The sequence below is a fragment of the Phascolarctos cinereus genome, unplaced genomic scaffold (genome assembly GCF_003287225.1).
Source record: "Phascolarctos cinereus isolate Bilbo 61053 unplaced genomic scaffold, phaCin_HiC Scaffold_1;HRSCAF=81, whole genome shotgun sequence".
NCBI classification, from domain to species: Eukaryota; Metazoa; Chordata; class Mammalia; order Diprotodontia; family Phascolarctidae; genus Phascolarctos; species Phascolarctos cinereus.
The window spans coordinates 216,260,825-216,283,610 of record NW_027555514.1 but is presented as its reverse complement, the minus strand read 5'-3'; the positions used below and the strand labels follow the sequence as shown (position 1 = coordinate 216,283,610).

At 49.0% G+C, this 22,786-nt stretch overlaps 3 protein-coding genes across 16 annotated transcripts in view; 2 read left to right on the top strand and 1 right to left on the bottom strand.

Annotated features, from left to right (window-relative positions):
* LOC110194052 (cyclic AMP-dependent transcription factor ATF-7) overlaps positions 1–12,186 on the top strand; it is a 97,449-nt gene extending 85,263 nt beyond the window's left edge. For 10 of the 12 annotated variants that reach the window (XM_020966187.2, XM_078145519.1, XM_020966186.2 and 7 more), the window contains 3 exons: positions 2,884–3,081; positions 3,848–3,956; positions 7,342–12,186. In XM_020966187.2, coding sequence (XP_020821846.1) covers positions 2,884–3,081; positions 3,848–3,956; positions 7,342–7,562 — 528 coding nt within the window. In that variant the 3' untranslated portion in view covers positions 7,563–12,186. The remainder of the gene's footprint in view (positions 1–2,883; positions 3,082–3,847; positions 3,957–7,341) is intronic. The other 2 variants (XM_078145536.1, XM_020966185.2) reach the window with 1 other exon arrangement.
* A 1,427-nt stretch (positions 12,187–13,613) lies between these two features.
* On the top strand, positions 13,614–15,358 carry NPFF (neuropeptide FF-amide peptide precursor). Its single transcript, XM_078150216.1, is given in 5 exon segments — positions 13,614–13,664; positions 14,355–14,504; positions 14,506–14,628; positions 14,918–15,039; positions 15,160–15,358. Coding segments are annotated over 5 exon segments (564 nt in total). The 3' UTR covers positions 15,278–15,358.
* A 288-nt stretch (positions 15,359–15,646) lies between these two features.
* Positions 15,647–21,787, bottom strand: TARBP2 (TARBP2 subunit of RISC loading complex). 3 transcript variants are annotated; one of them, XM_020966286.2, is made up of 8 exons: positions 21,589–21,787; positions 20,724–20,923; positions 20,017–20,119; positions 18,070–18,142; positions 17,520–17,637; positions 16,941–17,068; positions 16,233–16,425; positions 15,647–16,101 (listed from the first exon to the last, which is right to left on the bottom strand). In XM_020966286.2, exons 1-8 carry the CDS (start codon positions 21,720–21,722, stop codon positions 15,944–15,946), a joined length of 1,107 nt encoding a protein of 368 aa, XP_020821945.1. In that variant the 5' UTR covers positions 21,723–21,787; the 3' UTR covers positions 15,647–15,943. The 3 variants fall into 3 exon arrangements, with proteins under 3 accessions (XP_020821945.1, XP_020821946.1, XP_020821947.1); XM_020966287.2 differs by having other exon boundaries at positions 20,754–20,923; positions 21,589–21,770; XM_020966288.1 differs by having other exon boundaries at positions 20,724–20,918; positions 21,589–21,678.
* Positions 21,788–22,786: the final 999 nt, after the last annotated feature.

The window sequence follows — 22,786 nt, the reverse complement described above, 5'->3', positions numbered from 1 at the left end:
TTACTCTGGCAGTAGGAGGTGGGGTAGATAAGAAGTCAGGAATAGATGAGTTTGCTAGTGGAGAAAAGAAAGCAGAGAAACCGAGGAAAAGGGAGGGAAGACTGAGATAGAGAGGGAGAGAAATGTTGAGAGGGAGGGGAGACAGAGAAAGAGAGAGATCAGAGGGAGGGGAGGCAGACAAACAGGCTTGAAGAATGCCAGAAGAGGAACCAGCAAAGGAAGAAGAATAAGTAGATAAAGAGGTAGGAGGACCTGAAGAGAGGCATCACTGAGTTGGGGATTAGGTTTGTTGTGCTAAAACTAAGAGCAATGGGGAGAAGCTGCAGTGAAGCATGGGAGTGGTGATGAGGAACTGTGCCAGAGGAGAAAGTGGGGGAAGGGATGCTCCGATAAGGAGAGAATTAGGGGGAGTTGTAACTCACTGGGTGGATGTGCAAGGTGAGAAAAGCTAACTCATAAGGTTTTGAACTTTATTGGTAGAATAGCTAGTGTGGCAGAGTGAACAGAGTACTAGACCTTGAGTTAAGATTTGGTTGAGGTTTGTGTCTAATGCTCAGGTGATTCATTTACCCTCTGAGCCCCTGTTTCCCTCCTCTGTAAAATGAAAGTAGTAATACCTGTAGGACCCACCTCATAGGGTTGTTTGGAAACTCAAATAAGATAATGTATGGAAAGTGCTTTGCAAACTTTAAAGTAAATGTCAGCTATTCTTTGGATGATGGTGGTGATATGAGGTATCGTGTGCAAATCATTTTGCAAACCTAAAAGCACGGTATAAATGTTAGCTGTCATGATTAGAGAAGAAATAGGAAGGGATGGGATCAAGGGCACAAGTGAAGGCGTTTTCAAAGTAAGCCACCTCATCTTCTTGATGAGACTAACAGGAAGAAGTATGGACAATAGGCCAAAATGCAGGCGTTTGAAGTGAGGAGGGAAAATGGCCACATAGGCCCCAAATTTCCCAGTAGAGTTGGAGTTAAGGTCTTTGGCTAGGGGAGGGAGTGAACCTTGTGGGCTGAGGTGAGCCTAGAAGGGTTAGAACAGTGTTTATGGGACGTGTGATAGAAAGTTCATCATCTGTGGACAAGAAGCTCAGCATGAGGAGAGAAAGTAAGTGCTGGAGGCGACTAGAGGTTAGAGGTAATCAGAACAGGAAAAGTAGAAGGACAAGGAAGAAGGGGCAGGTCTTTAAAGGGTAGCTTGTCATATGTCATTAAAATGCCTTACTATTGAGGTACAGCAAAGGAAGGAAAATAAACCTATAGTACTGACAGGCTGCTAGAACAACAGTACAACAAATATTTGTTAAGTATTTAAGTGCTTGGGTTGATGCAAGATTTGGATAAGATGGTACTTGCTGATAGACTAGTAGAGAGACAAGACTATTTTATAAGATAGTTAGACTAGGCAAAATTACGTGATGATTGTAGAGTTCATCTAGTCTGGTCCCTTTATTGTACACAAGAGGAACTGAGACCCAGAGTGGTTAAGTGACTGGCCCACAGTCAAATGGCAGAGCCAAGATTTTAACTGAAGTCCTAGTTTACTATACCATTGATTCTCTCAAAAAATAACAAAATAAACGTGAATTCTGAAGGGATTTGGGGACCAAGGAAAGAGCAGGTTTGGAAAGCAAAGGGGCCAGTGAAGAGGAAGGCATTGAAGATTAGAGGCCGAGGGAAGGTATTTATTTGTTAGAGTGGGGCCCTAGTAAAAGTAGGAAGGGGTGGGATCAGTAGCATAGTTTCATGGGTTAGTCTTAAGACTATACCTCCTCTAGGAACAGCTAGGTGGCGTAGTGGAAAGAGCACCGGCCCTGAAGTCAGGAGGACCTGAGTTCAAATCCAGTCTTAGACACGACACTCAATAGCTATGTGACCCTAGGCATGTCACTTAACCCCAATGGCCTCGCAAAAAAAAAAAAAGACTATACCTCGGACAGAGGAGAACAGTAAAGGGAAGTAAAGGCATGGAGCAGTTTCTGAGGTGATGAGAGTTGAAGGAGGAGAGTCAATCCTCAGTAAGCATTTTTTAGCACCTACTATGTGCCATGCACTGGGGTAGGTAAGTGCTAGGCAAACATAACCAAAATCAGATGACATCAGTAAAGCAGGAAGTGAAGAAAAGGTTTAGAATAGCCTCTTTAGGAAAAATGTAAGAGGTTTATTGGTAAGAGATTAATATAAAAGGATTACCATGCATCCCTAAGGGTCCAGATGACAAAATAGCCTGAGATGGCTGTCCTGGACAAGTTAAAGCCACTCCAGGATTGAAGATTTTGCAACAGATAATTGATAATTGATAATCTATATAAAGAATAGACCAGATCATACTTCTTATGGAATTAACACTGGAAATTGAATGAATAAAAACATCTCCTTGCCAGGGAGATACAGTACAGTTGACAAGTGTCTATTTGTTGCTAATCCCAGTCTTGGATTTTCCAATTCTTTTTGTGTGTTTCACATACCCTTCCATTCCCCCAGAAGTGTCAGTGTTGTGCTTTTCCCCCATAGAAGTTGCATAGCACTCTGCTTCTCTTGCTTAATTTTGTATTATAATCTCTGTTTCTAACTCCTTACTTTCTACGTTGTAAGTTCTTTAAGGATATAGACCATGTCTTATTTTTATCTTTCATGTTCTCAGTACCTAGCCAGATAACTTTTCACATAAAAATATTTTAAGTACCTATTTAACCAGCAAACTCTTGAGATTGTTGAGTAGCCCTTTGCTATTGGGGAAGGAGGAGTGATAAAAACCTAAATTCATTCTGCCCACTTCTGAAATGATCTAGGATATCTCTACCAGACTCCCAGTGTTGAAAAACACTGAAAAGAAGGGGCCAAGTTCTCTTTTAGCAGCATGTCTCTTCTTGGGTAACAGGTCTCCCCAGCACAACCCACCCCTAGCACTGGGGGGCGTAGGCGGCGCACGGTGGATGAGGATCCCGACGAGCGGCGACAGCGCTTCCTAGAACGCAACCGTGCAGCAGCCTCTCGGTGCCGGCAGAAGCGCAAGCTCTGGGTGTCCTCATTGGAGAAGAAGGCAGAAGAACTCACGTCCCAGAACATTCAGCTAAGTGTGAGTGAGCCCAGGTGATGATTGTAGTCTGGAGACTGGACACTGTTGTGTGGAGGCTAGTGATTTGTCCCCATGGGGGCAGAAGAAATGGTTTAAAATACAGCTAGAGAGATTACAAGATATACCAGACCACAGATTGGGTGACATGTCTTTTCCTGTAAGAAATTAGTAAAATCTTCCTCAATACCAAGGTGGGGACTGTAGTCCATAGTCCAGCCTATACAAAGAACCACACTAGATGGATTCATTAATCCAGCAAAATACAGCCCCTGGATGTTCCTTTCATTTTGTAATCTGCAGTATCCTAGCTGTAAACATAGAGCAAAGAGGTGTTCTTCCCCTATGTAATGGTGTTTGAGGACTTCAAGAACCCAGAGGTTTGTCTATTATTGAAACATTTAAAGCAAAACTAAAATTATAATGTTTTCTGTAGTCTCAGTGGCTATTGCTAATGAGAGTGGCCTCTCTTGGCCATTGCTGATTTTTCACATTCTTTGGTCCTGTTTTCTGTTTTTAATCCTAAAAACTACATAATGTTACTGTGAGCTTCTACTTGCTTCAGATTTACTGTGGGAACATCTTTAAATTCTTGACCATCCAGAACCTGGGTTGCTGAAAGACGTTGCTGGCTTTAGAGTCTTTCTCAGTAAAGGAAGAACATGCCTTCCCCAGGTGCATTTCCCTGGGTCCGTTTGCATGGCATTCCCCACTTCCAGAACCCTGTGTTCTCCCTGATGTAATCTCTTCTTCCTTCTTCTGCATCCAGAATGAAGTCACATTACTGCGCAATGAGGTAGCCCAGTTGAAACAGCTGCTGTTAGCGCACAAAGACTGCCCAGTCACTGCACTACAGAAGAAGACCCAAGGATACCTTGGTGAGTAGACAAGGCCTACAGCTTCCCCATGCAGGGAAAGTCAGTAAATCATAAGTGCTGAATGTGAGAGGAGGGGGCCAGGCAGGCGCCTGAAGAAGGGAGGGAAAAACATTTAAAAGTTCTCTTTTTAATCCCTATGTACAGACATAGATCTGCATGAAAAAGGCTTAGCATTCAGTTGAACTTTACTTTTCTACAAGAATGGCGGAGGCTTCTGCTACAGCTCTGCTCTGGTGCCCCATAGAGGGTAGGTGGTAATGGCTGTGGGTCATTTGAGGCCGTGTCAGCAGAGTATCAAGTTGTGGCAGATCCCACCAAACTGGAAAGAGACTTAGGCCTGTCATCCAAGAAACAGCCTCTGGCTGGGTCATCTGAGAGGCCTAGGAGGAGTGAGGTCTAGCAGTTAATGAAAGCAAGTCCTCAGAAGTCTGGGGTGGGGTGGGAGGGTGATCTCCATGATGGGAGAGCCCATCACCAGATCCTTGGAAGCATGGAAGGAAATCATGGAGGGGAGGCGTGGCATAGATTGTTTAAGAAGCAGAGGGAGAGGAAAGTCATATGTGTCTATAAACTTTTGTGCTGTCAGTCCCACATGCTCTGCCTTCCTCTTTGTTTTGCTTAGTCTGATAATGGAATTAGTTTGTAGCTCATAAGCATATCTTTTATCCATACAAACTGGTGGTAAGGGGAAGTGGTTCAGAAACATATACCGGACAGAAAGAAATCAATCTGAGTTTTAAAATGTGTATTAGATAATCAGAAGTAGATTGAAGACATAACAAATAAATGTACACATTGGCCTCACTTGATGCAACTTTATCAGATACATTCTGGAAAAGTTGGATAAAACGTTTTTTACATTTTGAAAACTTGGATATATCAAATTATCTTTTCTGATTAACTTCCATCAAAATTTTTAAGATGTGTTGCCACAGAAAATTATTAGCATCAACATATAATAAATAAAAGTCTCTTTTTTGCTTTAAATCTAACGTTCTTTATTGTGAACTTAACCATCATCAACAAACACAGACATTTCACGAGATCATGATTAAAAGTTGGACGGAACCTCAGGCCACCTAATTCAAACTGCTCTTTTTACAGTTGAGGAAATTGAGGCCCAGGGAGTTTAAAGGATTTGCCCAAGGTGCAAAAAAATGAATCTGAATCTCCAGTATATACATTTTGGTTTTTTAAGTGTATCTTAAAATTTAACAAGGTGGTAACAAATTGCTCTGTGTATCTGTATACCCTTACAAACTTGTTTTTGTTTCTTTCTGTGTACTTTTTCAGTTCCCTTGCTCTTTTCTGTCTTTTTTTTTTTGGTTACTCTGTCTCTGCCCTCTAACTCACTCCTTCTCCAAATACAAATCCTCTCATCTAACAAACAAATATAGTTAAGCAAAACAGATCAACACTGGCCAAGTCTGAAAATGGAGAGCTGATTCTGCACATCTCTTCTATCACTTCTCTGCCAAGAGAGTGAGAGACCTACTTCATCCTTAGTCTTCTGTACTCCTGACTGGGCACACCTCTGGAGAATTTCCGAGTTGCTTTCTTTTACTTTATCATGCTCAGCATGTAATTTGTTCTCTTGGTTCTTAATAAAACCAAGGAACATTTTGCCTTTATCACTGTACTGTCTTTATATATTTAATTCTCCTACACAAACCCTTTAAAAGCTTAATCAGACAGGCTGTCCACATGACGTTACATATTCATTGGTTATAATATACCATACATTCAAACATACATCACAATTTCCATGGGATCGACTATCGCCACAATTATTTATCAGAATTCTCTGACCAGAAGATCCATGTTAAGAAGTCTTTTGTTTTAAGTTTTATCAATAATTAACTTACAACTCAATATTAAACTTCAGTATAACCAACTATTTATATTGAAATTAATTTCAGCATATAAAACATAACTTTTTGGTCACTTCTTCTAAGTCCCCATCAGGATTCTTTGTTCCTTCTCATTTATCTTTACTTAGATGACTGAAGTTGTATGTAGAGGCAGCGTGGTTTAGTGGCCTTGGACCAGGAAGATTTACATTCTGTTCCTCCCTCTGACACACTCTGGCCAGGGGACGTTAGGCAAGTCATTTAACTTCTCAGGGCTTTCAGCAACTCTCTAAGACTCTAAGTTGCAAAGGGTATCATCCTTGCTAGAGGGAGGGAGTTACAGGTCCAGGCTCTGTCCTCTGGGTGTTTGTTAGTATGGGTTTCATTCCTTTGGTTCTGCTTTTTTTTTTCTTTTATCATTTCATAAAGGTCTTTCCAAATTTCTTTGTATTCACACTCCCCCTTTGTTAGACTTCAGGGTATGTATAACTTTTCATGCTGAACCATAGAATCTTGCGGTGAAAATCTTTGAACAGCTGAGGATGCTTTTTCAGGCAAAACAACGTAAACAATCTCTGCTTTATCCTAAACTGTAAAATGTTAACTTTTTATGTAGAGTTACCCAGTGGTTAATATTAATAAATGGCTGATTTATGAGAGGATCTTAATAGATCTTTTACTTGTTAAAAAGAAAGTTTGACATGTTGGCTGGTTCTTGAGTAAGGGCTACCTTTTTTTTCCCCCTCAAGCAAATGCATCAACATCAACTTATGGTCAAGTGATTTATGAGGTTTACCTTTTCTTGAGTGTATACTTGAGTCTCCAGAGAACATAAAAAGTAAAGAAATGGTCAGACAGGCTACATGCAATCATCAAAAATTTCCTGAAGGACATAATTGTTTTAAAATGCCTTTTGGGACTGGAACGTGGATAGAAGGAATAAGTGTGTCAAAACCTGGGGGTAACAACTTGTTAATAGCAGTAACAGCTGACACTTATGTAGCCCTTTATTATCTCATCTGATCCATATAACAACCCTGGGAGGTAGATGCTATTGTTATCTTCATTTTACAGATGAAGAAACTGAGGCAGTGTTACGTGACTTGCTCAGGGTCATACAGCTAGTATGCTAGTGTCTGAGGCTAGATTTGAACTTAGGTCAGCTTGACTTCAGGTCCTTTGCTCTCTCCACTGCACCACCAGCTACCTGGGTGGGAATAGAGATTAGATAAGCTTGACTAGAACAGAGCATCCATATTGGTCTGTACCCTGTTTATATTTTTCCAGCTCTGCTCCAGGTAAGGATAGGCAGCATGGAACGCACTCTTCTTAGATGGTAACAGAGACCCAGTGAAGAAGTGTTTTGGGCATTCAGAATCATACGCAGGCAGTGGCCTATTTGTTTCTCCTCTTATTAAACTTTTCGTTTTCTCTGACCTCTTTGGGCAGACAGGGGAGAGGCTAGCCCTGTCTGTCTCCCTTGTCTGTTCTAATTTCAGTTCTTTTCTTTTCCCCCTTCCCTCCTTTATTCCTAGCAGAAAGCCCCAAGGAGAGCTCAGAGCCCACGGGTTCCCCAGCCCCAGTGATCCAGCACAGCTCAGCAACAGCTGCTAGCAACGGCCTCAGTGTCCGCTCTGCCGCCGAAGCCATTGCCACGTCAGTCCTCACTCAGATGGCCAGCCAAAGGACAGAATTGAACATGCCCATACAGTCGCATGTGATCATGACCCCACAGTCACAGTCTGCGGGCAGATGATGCCTCGTCCAGTGGAGAGGTCCCTGGCCAGAGCTTGCCCACCCAAAAGCTGAGAGAGACATCATACCCTCTCCTCCTACCTGCCTTGCACATGGGATGGCAGGGGGGGAAATTGTGTTTTAAGTGAGTAAAGGACAGTTATGGAGTTACTCTGTTCATCTGCATGGGTCGTACACATCTGACCCGTGTACTCTAAGGGGCCTTCAGCCCCAAAGCATCAGATCACTCCCACCTAACACCCCAAGGTGGTTTCTCATCCCCCTATTGCAAAAGGTCTTCCTCAGTGGTGGAAATAACACCTCTCCAAGCCCCCTGTAGTGTACACATGCCCACCAGTTTAACACTAACCTGTCTGCCACCAGATTGGGAGAGTCTTTCTGTTCTCTTCCCTTCTACCAAACTGTAGCAGTCACCTTTTCAAGCCTAAGCAGACTGCCAGAAGAACAAAGCAGGGGGGGTCTGACTGGAGAACACTGTCCCATCCAGCTCCCTTCCTGTGCCCATGCCCTCTCTGGACTCAGAGCCTAGCTTGGTCCCCAAAAGCCACCAGCATTGTCCCACCACCACCAGTTCAAATAGTTCCAAATTAAGAATCTTGGGTTGCCCAAATGGGCTTTCCTTTTCATCTCCTCAATAAGCCTTGGCAACCTCGTCTTGTGGCCTTAAATTGTTAAGCTTTGCCTTCAAGGGGGAAGGGAGAGGATTCCCAGAGCTGACTTCTTGTTTTCCCCCCCATACCTCAGCTCAAATTGTTGGGACATGATGGAGCCATAAATGTCTACAGAAGATGCAATTTAAAATTTCTTCCACAAAGTCCTTAAGATACTAGCTTCTCTACCTTTTGCAGCAGTTAACTGGCCAATGTGCATGTGCATGTCTGTATCTCTGCTGATTCCTCCCCCTCTCACTTTCTTCCTATCCACACTATTTTCTCTAGCTCTCCTTCCATAAGTCTGCAGCTAAAAGCAGCCCAACACCAAGGTTGGTTGGTATGTTTACAGAAACCTGTGTTTCCTAAATTGTTTCTTAGTCCTTGCCCATCTTTCAACTTCACATATCCAGCTAGATCTTTACACTCTGAAATACCCATCCTGCTCAGCTTCTTCCTTCTCATTCACCGCCATCTTCACAGGCCAGCTCTCCGTCCCTTGCTGCTCCCATCATTGCCCAGCTCTCGCTGCCTTCCCTCATCAGGGGCCCAGAGTCCCAGGGCTCCTTTGGCCTGAGAGGCTGGGCCATGATGTGGGGTTTTCTTGGGTACGATGGAATGTTGTCTCAGGTGGGTACTTGGCTGCTCGGGAAACCTCAGCCTTTCACAGGTAGGGTTAGACTGCAAGGAGGAATCCTCTCCCTACTCCCAGCCTCTTATGTGACTTCTGGTCTTCCCTGAACTAACTATGCAATATTGTCGCAGGGCTAAAGGTGGCCATCTACGGGGAAGCCTTCCAGCTGCTGCTGTCTCCCTGAGTCACCAGAGCCCCCTTCCCCTCTTGCCCTCTGGGAGATGGGCTTAGCTCCCGAAACAGCTGCCATGGAGAGTTAGGGTGACATTTTTCACTCCTTTCTCCCCAGATTACACATAAGCCAGGTCGCAATTCAGGGGCTGCAGTCTGCTCCTTTTTGAACTTACCCAGATGTTTTTCAGGCCCAAAGCTGAGAAAGCCAACACACAGTATGGAGACAATTTTCTCTTCCTCCTGGGGTCAAGGACCCTACAAAGACAGTTCTTTCAATGACTCAGAAAGCTGCAGGTGTCACAGTTGCAGCCAGGAGATCAGTCATAGCCTCTGGCTCCTCATCTCTGCCGGCTTGGCCTTCTTCAGATACTCAAAGTCGTAACTCATTTTCAGCATCCCTTCAGCAAGTACTTTAGGGCCCTTTTTCCTACCTTGGAATTTTCTGTTTTGTTTTTCTTTTTTTAGCTTAGCACTGACAGCCATGCTGTGAAGCCTGGCTGCCTTTATGGATCCTAAGGAGCTCCATAGACCCTGGCTGGCTCCCCACATGAAATGCTTTTAAAATTGAGGATCTTCCCAAGATCAGGTGCCTCTGTTCTGTAGTGCTGGCACCTCATTTTACCAAAGAAGAGGGTGTGGCTCCTGCCCTTCTCTCTCCATCTTGGAGGTTGGTTTGGGAGTATATTATTGACCCCTTTTCCCTCCCCCAGGCCCAACCCCAAATCCTGGTGTGCCTATACTCCATAGCTCAAGAAAAGCACATGCAGAGTAGGGAACACCACAGCTGTCTGCACCACTCGGGTTCTTTTTCTCCTTTTCTCACCCTCCTTCCAGAACCCGCAGAGTGCCCCTCCACACAAGAGCCCCAGGGATGGGCATGGGAGGGGCAGCAGCTCTGACAGGACCAGAGTTGGTGAACACCTCAGCGGCATTAGAACGCAAGAGCAGCTGCTTATGCTAACACCTTCCTTTTAGCCTGCGGCGGCTTCACTTTGCTTGTTGCAGCGAGAGTCATCATCTTGCCAAGGGGAGCCTGAGACTGCCCCCAGGGTTCCATGACCATCGGGGAGAGGACACCCAGACCCTGAGACCTGAGACAGTAGTTCTTAGCGGCTGTCCCAGAGGAGGGGCAGACATCCCTAGCAGAATAGCTGTGTGAAGGACAAGCCCCCACTTACCAAGCATAGCTCCTTAAGCTTCAGAAGTCATAGAGAAAAAGTGCTGAGCCATGGGGCCACAACTCCCAAAGATACAGCCTTCCTCTCCCCATGAAAGATTTTATTTGGAGGAAGAGCAGAGCCTTGGAGAGTTTCTCCCACCAGAAGAATCAGGAATGCCCTAGACACCCTCTCCCTTGACTGCCATGTTGACAATTCGAGTCTTAAGACTGGCAGCAGGAATGGCATCTGTCTCCACCCTGCCTCATCTTCTGCCTGATTTGTATACCCAAAGATTACCTTGACTTCTCTGACCAGCCCCACAGCACCTCCACCATGAAACTCAAACCTGAACTCTTTGGCTCTAACCACTAGGTTGTACCATGGGGTGAGGTGGTGCCAGCTTCTTCAGCCCGCTCCTGTCTTGTTCCTCATGAGCTCTCCTCCTTGGTTCTTCCTCTCAACATTCACTACCAGCCAGCTCCATGCCTCCCTGCCCGGGGAGGGAACCCTTCCTCTACGCCATCCCAGCTCTCCAGAGAGACAGACAGACAGACATCAGTTCCCCTACTTGCACCCATACTGAATTCTTCCTGGGGCTTCAGAGGGCCTTCTCCATAATCTTCCTCCTAGCTCAACAGTGAGAGGCTCCTTTAAAACTCCTAGGACACAGGCCTTGCCAGAGAGCAACCTTATTGGGTTTGCTCTAACCCCACCCCACGCCCCACCCTTGCAATGATTTTCTATTAATATTGTACATTGTATACACCGAATGGAAATAGTATCTTTGTTTTTTATCCTCATAACCTGTTTAGAATTCAGTCTTCTGTATTGCGTACATATGCCTTTGTTGATGTGCTTGCTGCTTTCTTTGGACTTCTTTTGTGTCCAAGAACATGTGAGGGAATGGGATGGGAAGCTGGAGAAAACTGCCCCAGGCCAGACCAGGGCTGGTTTCTTTTTTCTTTTCGGGGGGTTTTTGTTTTTATTTTTGAGATAATCTTCTCCAGCTCTTCTTTCTCTCTTCTCCCCCCTCCCCCAAACAAACTAGGAAGTTCAGTCCCCAAGTCTGCCTTGAGTCAATCTATCATTCAGGCTTTTTGTTGAAGGTCCCGGCCCTAGAGTGGTTGAGAGGTGCTCACCACACATTTGAGGACCAGGGGGCTGGAGGGAGGGGAAGCAGGGAAGGGTGGCCTGCTGCCTAATCAGTCGCTTGCTATGAAAGAATACATTTTAAAGTTAGAGGAGTGGCCAGGAGCAACATGATACTTGGCGTTCCCATAAGTGAAGTTTTACTCCTTTTTTGGTTTGTGTTAAATCCTACTCATGGTTTCTCAGCCCCTACCACTATGACATTTTTACTCCAAAAGAAAAGTCTTAAGGTAGAAGGTGGTTTGGGAAGATTGGTCTCTCCTTCCCCTACTAGTGTTTGGTTAGGGCCAGGTGTGCTATCTTGTATCTCCCTAGAACACATAGAAAACAGCCTTTTCAGTCTGGGGGCAAGGTGGAGAGTAGGGGAGCTTTAGTGCCTGCCATGAAGGAAAGAAATTGCAATGTCATGATGTTGGGTCTCTCTAAAAGGAAACACTGCATATCTAAAAACTGTATCTCCATACATCTATATATCCTTGACATGTAATCATATCTTCCCATCTAACCCCCTCTCCCTAGACAAGGGGCTCTTCTCTGTTTCCAGGTTTCCCCTACCCTCAAAAGTGAGCTGCCAGGGGGGTGGGTTGTGCTGCCAGCTATTTTATTACCAAGAAATTTCTTCTTCCCCGTCCCTCCCCTCCGCTCCCAAAATCTGCATGACAGAAATACCCTGTGAGCAGGCTCTCACAAACTCCCAGGAAGGGGACTGGGCAAGGACTTCACTCTGCTCTTCCCAAGTTTCCTCTCCTTTGCCTCCTAGCTGTTTCCTCATAGCCATTATCCCTTCCCCTCCTTTCCCTACATATATTGTGCCTTATTTAATGCTGCAAATATAACATTAAACTATTAACAAGAGAAGTGATTGTGTGTTCTGCTACTGCTTTAATAGCCAGGTAAAATCATTCAACTGTCCACCATGCTTTACTGCAACTGAAAAGCACCTTATGTCCATGTTCTCTCACATCCTATCCCTGAAGGGAGAAGGAGGAGGGATTTTGTTCCTCAGTTTGCAGACCAGGAAACAGAGTCCAGAGGAGGTAATTATTTGTGCAACCAACAAAACAGCATATGGCTAGAACTCAGATCGAGGCCCTCTTGTTAAACAGAGTACCTCGTGGACCCAGTGAGATCACCCACTGAGCAGTCTCCCAGTCACCTGAACCACCAACCAGAGGAAGGAAGGGCTAAGGAGTAGTGTGGTCGAGTGCTTTCAGGGCCCATCTTCTAACCACCCCCACTAGTGAGCAACTACCCCCAAAGCTTTGCCTTGGGTGGAAGCATCAGACTACGCTCAGCTGTCAGCTTGGTGAGGTCGAGGAGTACAGAAACCACCACAACCACAGACAAGGGCCAACCGCTCTAAGGGCCTTCATCAACACAGTTAAAGCATTTAATGAGCACATACCATGAAGCAGTGGGCTGGGTGCTGGGCACACAACGAGCAATCATTGCTCTCTAGGAGATGATGTTCTCTGGGGGAGAGAGAATATTTCCAAATACAAGTGGTGGAGGGGAAGGGTTTGAATCCTCACTCATTGCACAGTTGGACCTTGGACAAGTGACTTTGGTTATATTGGGCCTCAGATTCTTTACCTGTAAATGAAGGGACTGGACTAGATGGTCTTTCTCTTGCTCTCAGAAACGTACAGCTTGTTATAGTGCAGGGCTAAGAGACACATAGTGCCTTCTTCCTGTCTTCACCAGAGACCAGAATAAACGGGGAATGAGTTTTACAGTGCAGCAGACAGGATCAAAGCATGATGCAAGAACTCACTCATCGGACTTGAGTCCCGAAGGAGTGTCGCCTTCCCTTAGAAATAGGAAAGGCCCTATGTTTCTAAGCCAGCCAGAGGGTCTTAACTAATCAGGACAGTCCCTGGAACCCTGAACAGTCCCTAATCATCAAGGGGCTAGAGTTGTAAAGGCCTTGGAAAGAAAGAGGATTCCAATTTTCACATCTATCTTTTAACCCTCCCCCTGAGTTGAATTCTGTAAAAATACTATATAACATTTTTCAGGTTTCCCAGTGGGCAATGCAAAGAAATATATAAATATATGAGACCATCAGAGGTGAGATGTAGGCCATTCAATTAGCAAGATTAAGGATTAATAGATGGATGGTATCTCCTCAATGTTTCTTTTAAAGGGGGTGGGGTGGAGAGGGGACCAGAAAAGCCTCCTACTCCAGGATTCACAGACATGTATGAGCAGGAATCGCACAAGATGCAAAAAGGCATCTACCTGCCGCAATGAGTGCTTGAGCAAGGAGCATCCGTGGCCCTGCAATGAGGAGCAGTAGCCACTGGGTGGCAGCAAAACTCCACCTGTGCTTGGAGGTGGGAAGCACGAGTAGGTTAAGAAGCTCTTTCCCTGAATTCTCTCCAACAGGGTACCCTATACAAAAACTGGATGGACTGCATCCCCCAAATGCAGATGTCTCCTAAACCATACTTTCCCATCCTCTGGTGATCCCAAAGCAGTAGATTCCCTTGAAGGATTCTGTCATCCTGACTCCCAGCCACAGGTCCAGAAGAGGATACAGTAGAGAGAAAAGCTGCCATTGGGGAGCGTAGGGCCCAGATCTTGTCTTCAGACCCTCCTCCTCCTCCTCCCCTCACGTGGGTCAGCGTGGTGATTTAGGAGGAGTCCCCAGAAACCACCAGGTCATTAAATCCAGCCCCCTATCTTTAATCCAGTCAAAATTGGGGGGGGGGCTCCCCACCAACCATGGTTAGAACTTTGTTTCTGTCCCAATGCTGCTCCCCCCTTTTCCAAATTAAACCCTCCATTCCTAGTCCTTCCAATGCAGGCTCCCAACCCCGCTTCTCCCTGAATGTCTTCTGGAAGTGAGGATGTAGGGGGCGGGGAGCAACCAATCAGTCAGAGCTTTCCAACTTGTTGAAGAATGGCCAGACTTTGACAAAATGCCTGCAATTAATGAGTTTCTTAAGCTCTGGAGACAAGATTTAAGTGTTTAATAAAGTCAAGAGCTTCAGGCTCAGGGGCTGAGGGCCTGGGGCTGAGAGCTCAAAGTCCCAGGAGTGCCATGGGAGGGGGATCCCAGGTGGCCCTTAATGGGGCTAAGCATTTCCGCTGCCAGCTCAGCGCGCCCCCCCCCACCTCCTCTTCGGGGGGACAGCAGGTATAAGAGGCGGGTGGGGCAGACAGACAGGAGAGAGAGAGAGAGAAGGCAACATGGATGCTGGCCGACTGGCGGTGCTGCTGGTGCTGCTGCTGGGCCGGGGCCACACTGAAGCACCAGAGAGCACCAGGGAGGGACCTGGGGACCATCTTTTCATGGTAAGTGAACGTCCATCAGCACTGGCTTCCCAAGGTGAAAGCAGGAGCAAGGGGCTTAAGGGCTGAATTCAAGTCTTCCATCTTGCCAGTTCTCCCCAGCGTCCAGAAGCAGGGAGGGCATTCTCATTAAGATCACCTTCCCATTCCACCTGGGATCCAGCCCCGGCTCCTGAGGAAGACCCTTTTGTACAGGGCCCTCCCCAGCCCTCTCGCATGAGTCAGCTTTTGTCAGCCCTCCCTCAGCCCGCTCCTTCATCTGTCACAATCCCTGCTGCCCACTGGGCTGTAGGAGGAAGAGAACGGACCCCCCTGTAGACCGGACGCCCAGACACCTGCAGCTCTTCTGCGGTCCTTGCTACAAACCATGCAGAGACCCGGCCGGAGCCCAGCCTTTCTGTTCCAGCCCCAGAGGTGAGAGTCCAAAAGGGGAGAGCTGGATAAATCAGGGGCTGGGGGTGGCAGGGAGAGTAGTGAAGGAAAGAAATGTGAGAAGGGACACGGTTGGCTAGCTCAAGATGACTGTCTTCACAGGTTTGGCCGGGATGCCCAGAGGAGCCCCGGCAGACAGTGGCTGAGTCCCCAGGCTAAGGAGGGACCGAATCCTCTGTTCTGGAGCCTGGCTGCCCCACAACGCTTTGGGAAAAAGTGATGTTGCGTTCAACAGACATGTTTGTGCATGCAAAGCCCACATACGTGCTATGTGTCCTAATAAAAGCATCTTACTACCAGATATATTGTCTCTGTCTGTGTCTGGCTTTGAAGGTTGGGAACTGTCCCCTTCCCCATTACCCCAACAGTAACAGCCGTAACAGCCTCTCCTTAGACTACTACAGGCACCATGAGATGGGCTGACAACACCCCCACCCTCACCCCTCCAAAACTTCTGAAAAGATGAAGTAAAAGAGAAGCAAGGGAAACAAAGAAAGGGGAAAAGGAAGTGGGGGGGGGAACCATAAGCAAATAAAGACATCTCCTCCCTCCCATTCCGCAGCCCTGGGAGACACAGACACCACCACCATTAACAAAGCAATTGGAGAACCATGTTTATTCTGAGGAGATAAATAGGAGGGGCCTCTCCCCAATCACCCAATTTCATAAGTAACATGAACAGGAATTCAAGGAAAGGCGCAGGCCCATGGCTCCCCCCAGCCCCAGGCCTCAAGGCAGACAGAGTCTGTATCAGAGGTAGAAAAGGTACCTCTACTAGGCACCAGAGCTGGAAGCCCAGTCCCTGAATCACAGAGGGGCTGAGCCGGCAGTGGGTGCAGGGTGTAGACAGAGAGCCGGCTACGGCCAAGAGTCTGGCCAAGAGAACTCACTTGCCCCCGGCCATGATCTTGAGGTACTGCAGAGCGTGGCGGGCAGCCTCCCCACGGGCAGCTTCCCGGGTGGGTGCTGAGCCATGGCACACCGTGGCTGGCTGTGTAGACAGTTCCACCAGGCACTGACAGAGCCCGCTCAAACTCAGCTCATCTGAAGAAGAAGAGAGAGAAGGGAGGCAGAGGGGAACCACTGGCCTCACGCTGGTCCTCCCCTACTGCAAATTCTATCACTCCCCTCTCACCCTGGCCCTAGCTGCACCCGAGCCACCCTCCCCACCATACCGATGTCCAGGTAGCTGACATGGAAGGCCTGTTCCTCAGAAAGCTCACTGAGCACACTGCAACAGCCAGGGCCCAGGGAGCCAAGGGGGCAGCTTCGCAGGGACAGGATCTTCTCCCCAGCCGAATTGCGGAGAGAGTCCCAGGTGCAGCCTGGGCTGCGGCCGCGAAGGCCGTCCATGCGGGAGCCAATACCCTGACAGAAAGAGAGGAGTGTGTCCTCAGAGGGGACTGGACCCAGCCACTGAATGCTCCACACTTAACAACTGCCACCACCCAACCTCACTGCCCACTGTCTTCTTCAGCCCCTGCACCACTCTCCAACCCCCACAAGCTCTGTGACATATCAGGCCCAGAGCAAGTCAGGAACCTTCTTAGGCTTAAAATGGGGACAGCTCTCTCTCTCTCTCTCTGCACTGCCTGTTGTGAGAAAAGTGGTGCTTCACCCCTCTGTGTGCCCTGGTCTAATACAGCATGCTGACACCCGTTAGGGGTCAGAAGGGACACGGGAGGCCTGAGCGTGACTAAACCCACACCAGGACCAAACACTCCAATTCTCCCACAGAGGGGAAACCAGGGGAGGCAGATTCAATGATCTTGCTAAGGTCCCTGTCTGTGCTCCCTGTCTGACCCTGAGTGGGAGAGAGGCAAAGGGGAGGGCCAAGCTCGTCAGGCCCAGATTCCCACAGGGCCCAGGGAACGGACACTCACGATGGAGAAGTGGTCATCGTCAGGCTCAGCCTCAGGCCCATCCCTGGGATCCAGGGGCACGGTGTGTACCCTCAATAGCATCTTGGCGGCTGCATTGCGCTTGGCCAGTTTCTTGGAGGTGCCACTGCCTGGGGGAACAGAGATGAGACGACCAGCCTGGACTACTATCCCCAGTCTGGCCGAAACCTCCCACCCTCAGGGTGCTGAGAAGTAGTGTGGATCCCAGGATGCCTCACACTATGATATCTCTTCCTCCAAGACGGGCCAGATTATTGCTAGGGGCTGGAAATGATGGGGAGGGGAAGGGCTAGTCACCTCGGGGCCTGGAGGCCCAGAGACCAAGAAAATGGGAAGGAGATCCAGGAAAGAAATGGGTGCACTGAAGAAGCTAGGGGAGAGCCACTAGGACAGCAGTTAGGAGATGAAAAAAGAAGGGAAGAATGGATGAGATAGCAGGAATGTCTGCGAGCTGGGGGGCTCTGAAGGCAGAAGGGGTTAAGAGGACAGAAATCAGAGGCAGGGTCCTGAGACACATGAGTCCCCGTCCCTGGTCAAACACCCCCAAGCCTCCCGAATCACCAATCTCGATGAAACGTTCCACCCGGCAGGTCATGGTGAACTCTTTCCGGTGCGCTGGGCCCGATTCCTGGGTCACTGTGTACTCAGGCAGCCGCCAGCCTTTCTGTACCACCAGCTCCTGGGGTTGGAATGGAGCGGGGAGAGGAAGAGGAAGAAGCTAACCTTCCCTTTTGGGTACTAGCATGCTTCTTGCCACACTCCCCAAGGGCCTGGGGTTCTGGGCAGGAGGGGAACCCAAAAGCTGCCCATGCCCCTCCCAAATCAGAGACTAACAACCCTGAAACACCAAAGTCAGGGTAATTTACCACCCCAATCTCAGCAACACAAAAAGAAGCTGATTGAGGGGGGCAGCTAGGTGGCACAGTGGCTAGAGCTCTGGCCTTGGAGTCAGGAGGACCTGAGTTCAAATCCAGCCTCAGACACACAACACTTACTAGTTGTGTGACCCTGGGCAAGTCACTTAACCCAAATTGCCTTGCCCAAAAAGAAAAGAAAAAAAAACAAGCTGATTGAAACCCAGTGGAGAGCAGAGGAAAGAGAAAGAACATACCTGTAAAGCCCCCACAGGGTTACATTCAGACTGCTGAGGAGAAACAGGGGCCTTGACCTCCACTGGGGGGCTCCTAGGATGGATATAAGTGGAGCTAAAGTCAGAGATAAGGCCTCACAAAATCTCAGAGGTGGAATGGTCCTCCAAAGTCAGGCAGCCCAAGCAAAGGCTGGTCCAGCCTCCAGTGAAGGAAAGCCCACCATGCCCCAAGGCAGCTCATCCCTCTTCCACCGAGCTCTCATCATTTGGAGGTTTTCCCTTCCATGGACCAGAAATCTGTCTCTCTGCAACTTGCGTCCATGCAGGCACCCTCTGGGGCCACGCAGGACAGGTCTAGGTAACATCCTCCGCCTTCCACATGACATGTTCTTTTTCCAGGCTAAATATCCCACGTTCCTTCAGCCAATTCTCATCTACCACAGTCTGCAGACCCTATCCCAAGACTCAAATATCATCTGGCCTCCTTCCTCACATCTCCTCCTCCCCATACCCCAGTTTCAGCCTCTCTCAGCCCTAATGGGCAAGTCCTTTCAAACATCTGACCTTAGGTCCCTCCCTGCCACTGAAAACAGGCTTTCCCACCCTGAGAAACAGGACGTACTATCACATCATGAGTGAAGACTCCTCTGCTCCCTGTGAAATAGCTATTTTTAAGATCTGTAGACTTTAGATTTGAGAATATGGTACATATTCTGACCAAAGAGAGGAGAGAGAAAGTCTGTGTGTTACCACTCATGGGCACCATCAGTCCCAGACCAAACATCTCTAGTCCCAAAGAGCAGAGCGTGGAAATAGCCCATCTCTACAGGACACACGCAAATCTTCCTGCCCCCAACTCTACTTGCTGGTATCAGCTCCACCACTCTTCCCCCCAAGGATCCCATCAACACTGCTGAACATCGCTATGAGGCAAGGATAGACAGGACGGCTTCATCTCAGTCTTAGCCTGCTGGAGCTGGAAAAGGGCTGGCCCAAGACAGGAGGTGAACCACTTCCCAGCCCCTTCATGCCTTGGAGCTCACTGCCATGGCGAGGTGGGAAGTGGAATGGGCAACAGTAGATAGCAGGCATTCTAAGGAAAGAAGAGAACTTCCCAAGGAGTAGAGGAACCTGTTCATCCACATCCTGTACTGTCTTCTCACCTGTCACGAGGAACCCTAAATTCCTTCCCAGCCCAAAAGAAGCCAAAGCCAATGGCCACGCAATGAAAGGCAGAAGTTTTCCTGCCCAAAGAGCCAAAGGAGGTATTTAAAATTTTTGAAGTGTTTAGAATTCAGCATTTTTAGAATATTTAGACTGGTAGGATAAGAGTGAATACTTGACAGGGCAGGGGTTCCTATGGGAATCAACCTTCTCAAACAATTACCCTCCCTAAGGACCTTTCCTATGGGCAGCTGGGCAGTGCAGTAGATGGAGCACTGGGTCTGGAGTCAGGAAGACTCACCTACTGTGTAACCCTGGGCAAGTCACTTAACCCTGTTTGCCTCAATTCCCTCAACTGTAAAATGAGCTGGAGAAGAAAATGGCAAACCACTCCAGTATCTTTGCCAAGAAAGCCCAAATGGGATCACGGAAGAGTCGAACACAACTGAAAACAACTAAAACAACAAGGCCCTCCACAGGGGCTCAGCTCAGCCAACATGAATGACCACTGTTCTAAGACTCCATCACTGTCTAAAGTAAACAACGAGGAAAAAGGAGTTTAGTTTGGAGGCTATCCCCTATTAGACTAAGAACTCAAGTTTCAAGGCTAAATGAAGAGTCTGAACACCCAAGGAGTGGTCCTTGGAGCCGCCTATTTATGCCATGGGAGGCGACTTGGCTATTGGTAGATGGCAGATGCATGGAGGAGATCAAACTGCATATTGTTGGCTCAAGTAGTAACTGGTGCTTGAATGGGCAGGGCAGCCTTCCCAAGGGCTCAAAAATTACTTGGACACACCTCACCTTCCATCCTCCAGAAACGGCTCCAACATGTTTTCTCCCTTCAAGTGCTTGAGGGCCACCTCAGCTGCTTTGTGCTTGGCAGCTTTCTTGCTGGGGCCCTGACCTGGGTAAGGGGCGGCAGGTTATACAAGAGCTAGAAAGACTGTCACCCCCATCTCCATCCCCACCCCCATGCAGGACTAAAATCAAGCCATTCCAAAAAGACACTGCCCTGTGCCTGTTAATCAATCTCTTTAGTATCTCACAATCGTTCATATGTACCTTGAAAAATCTTATTGATGCTTTTAAGAAACCTGTCATTTTCCAGTGCTGTCTCCCCAATAGAACACTGTCTTATCCTAAAGAAGCATACTTAAACAAAATAAGGTAATAACCATGTCTGACAGCATTGTGCCCTCTGGAGCTACAGACTACCACCTCTACCAAGAGGAAGGAGGTAGGTTTGGTCATTACTTCTTCCCCCACCCCCATAACTAAAACCCACATTCTCTTGCTTTATCCTCGAGAGAAATGAAGACCAGCCGATTTTCAGATACACCTGAGGTTCAGACATCCCGCCCCCAAACCCCTTCTCTCCCAGTTAAAGAATTCTAGTTCCCTGCCCTTTTCTAGAGCCCACTAAAATTCCTGTCCACCCCTTGCCTGGGAGGAAAGTAAAGGCCCCTCCCCCCAAGGTGAAGACCTGTGGAGGTCCTGAGAACACGCACCCCTGGCCAGGGCACCCGACGCCCCCTCACCAGTGCAGCTGGTGTCACCGACGGTGACTCGGAAGGTGAAATTGGGCTGGTGGGCTTGGCCCTCGGCTTTGAGGAGGTCGTACACAGGAGTCTTCCCTATTCTGGTCCCATACTCCTGCAGAAGGCTGATTGGGGTCTTGCCAGGACTGGCCGCCAGCATTTGCTCTATACTAGGGGGAGGTACACAGACCTGCATCATGGCCCCTCTCGGCCCCCCCACTGATGGACACTGTCAGCTGAGACCCAGGGGAAGGTGGGTGGGGTAGTTAGGGAGTCAGTGATATTGGGGGGCTGGCAATTAGGGTCAGCTCCATCCTCAGTCCAGAGGCTGGGAGGGAAGCCAGAGGATGCAAGGAAGGGCGTGATGACCACAATCTGGGCACATTTGGGGAGTGAAGAATGGGGGGCTTATGACCAATGCCCCAGAGTCCAGCATCCTTGTATAGGGTGGGAGCAGTATCTTCTGACCAAGTGCATGTTGGGAAACTCAGTAACCACAACCCTGGGGCATGCAGGGAACAAAGGGGGCCATTGTCTCGGTGCATTCTGGGAATCAAGTAAACACTGAAAGCTGGGTATCCTCCACCAAGTGCATGGTGGGACGTTAGTAGTCACCACTGTGGTGCATGGTGGGAACAGAGCTGCCAGTGCCGTGGTGGCTGCTGGGAGTACATATCCCCTTCCCGTCCCGTGCCTGAGCTAAACACCCTTCCCCAGCCTCAACCCCCAGCCCCAGCCTTCCAAGACCCGGTGCATGCTGGGTCTACGCGCTCCGCCTCCCTCCCGCACTGCGGCCTCCAACCCTGCAGGGGTCAGTGTGAGTCGGACAACTCACCTGGGGAGTCCGTAGCCTGTGATGATCCCGGAACCCTGCTCCTCCTCACTCATTCCCTCCTCCGTCCCTGCGGGCGCCACCGTGACTGTAGGCTCCGCGCGCCCCGAGCGGCCGCCGCCGCCACCAACGAGCATGGGCTGGGGCCGGGGCCGGAGCCGGGGCCGGGGGAAGGAGGTGGGGGACGTCGCGGGGCATGCCGGAATATGTAGTCCTCCATCCTCCCCATTCCATTGGCCTCCATGAGATGCGAGGCTACCCGCCCCACAATTCTCCGGGGCAGTTAGCCTACCCGGGTCGCAGTGGCTTCTGGGAAGAGTTGTCTTCCCACCGCCCCAAACTCAATCACTATTTTGCCCCTCCTCAGTGTGCGAGAATGATTGTATGAGCATGCGTGCCGGAGGATGACGAGTGGGGCGGAGCCCGGAGAACTACAAGATCCAGAAGGCTCCTCGCCGCTGAGCCATTTCCCCTTGAAGGGGTGGTGCCCAGCACGCCCCACGGGTACAGCCACGTCGATTGGCTCTGCCTGCCAACTCCCTCGAGCCAGCTGCCTGCGATTGGCCCGCTCGGGGCTGAAGGGAAAAGGGAGAGGACCAGAGCCTTGGGGAGCGGGGTTGAGGCACCGCGGAACATTGGGAGCTATGGACTCTTTCCCGGGAAAGCCTGTGATTGGCTGAGTGACCCGCCCCCAGCGGGGAGCCCGGAGAAGTCGGCAGAACCCTGCGGTGTGCCGGGGAGTGGGGGCTTCCCGCTGGAAACGGGAGGGGGAGCGAGGGCAGTGAGCGTTCCTAGGAATCCCACGCGCCCCCCCCAGTTTACCGAGTCCGCACCCCACTCTTGCTTCGGTGCTCTGGGCCCCTGTCCTTGTTTTCTTCCCCGCCCCCTGGGTGCTTCATTCACCTGGCCTTGCCTGGGAAAACTCCCGTGCACCGGGCGCCTCCGAGATCCCAGCACGAAGTAACCCTATCCCTTCCCGGTGGACAACCAAATTCCTCATGTTTCCTTTGTCCCCAGAAGCCTGAAAAAGAGGTGACAATGCCAACAGGGCAAGGGTGAAGTCCTACTCTCTCCCCATACCCCCCTCACCCATCTTGGGGAGCCAGTATGCTGAGGATACAGGATTGCGGTGGGAGGGGAGGGGGCTTGGGCAAAAAGGCCAATTAGAGAAAGATGGAAGGGAATTCACCCGAGTACTGTT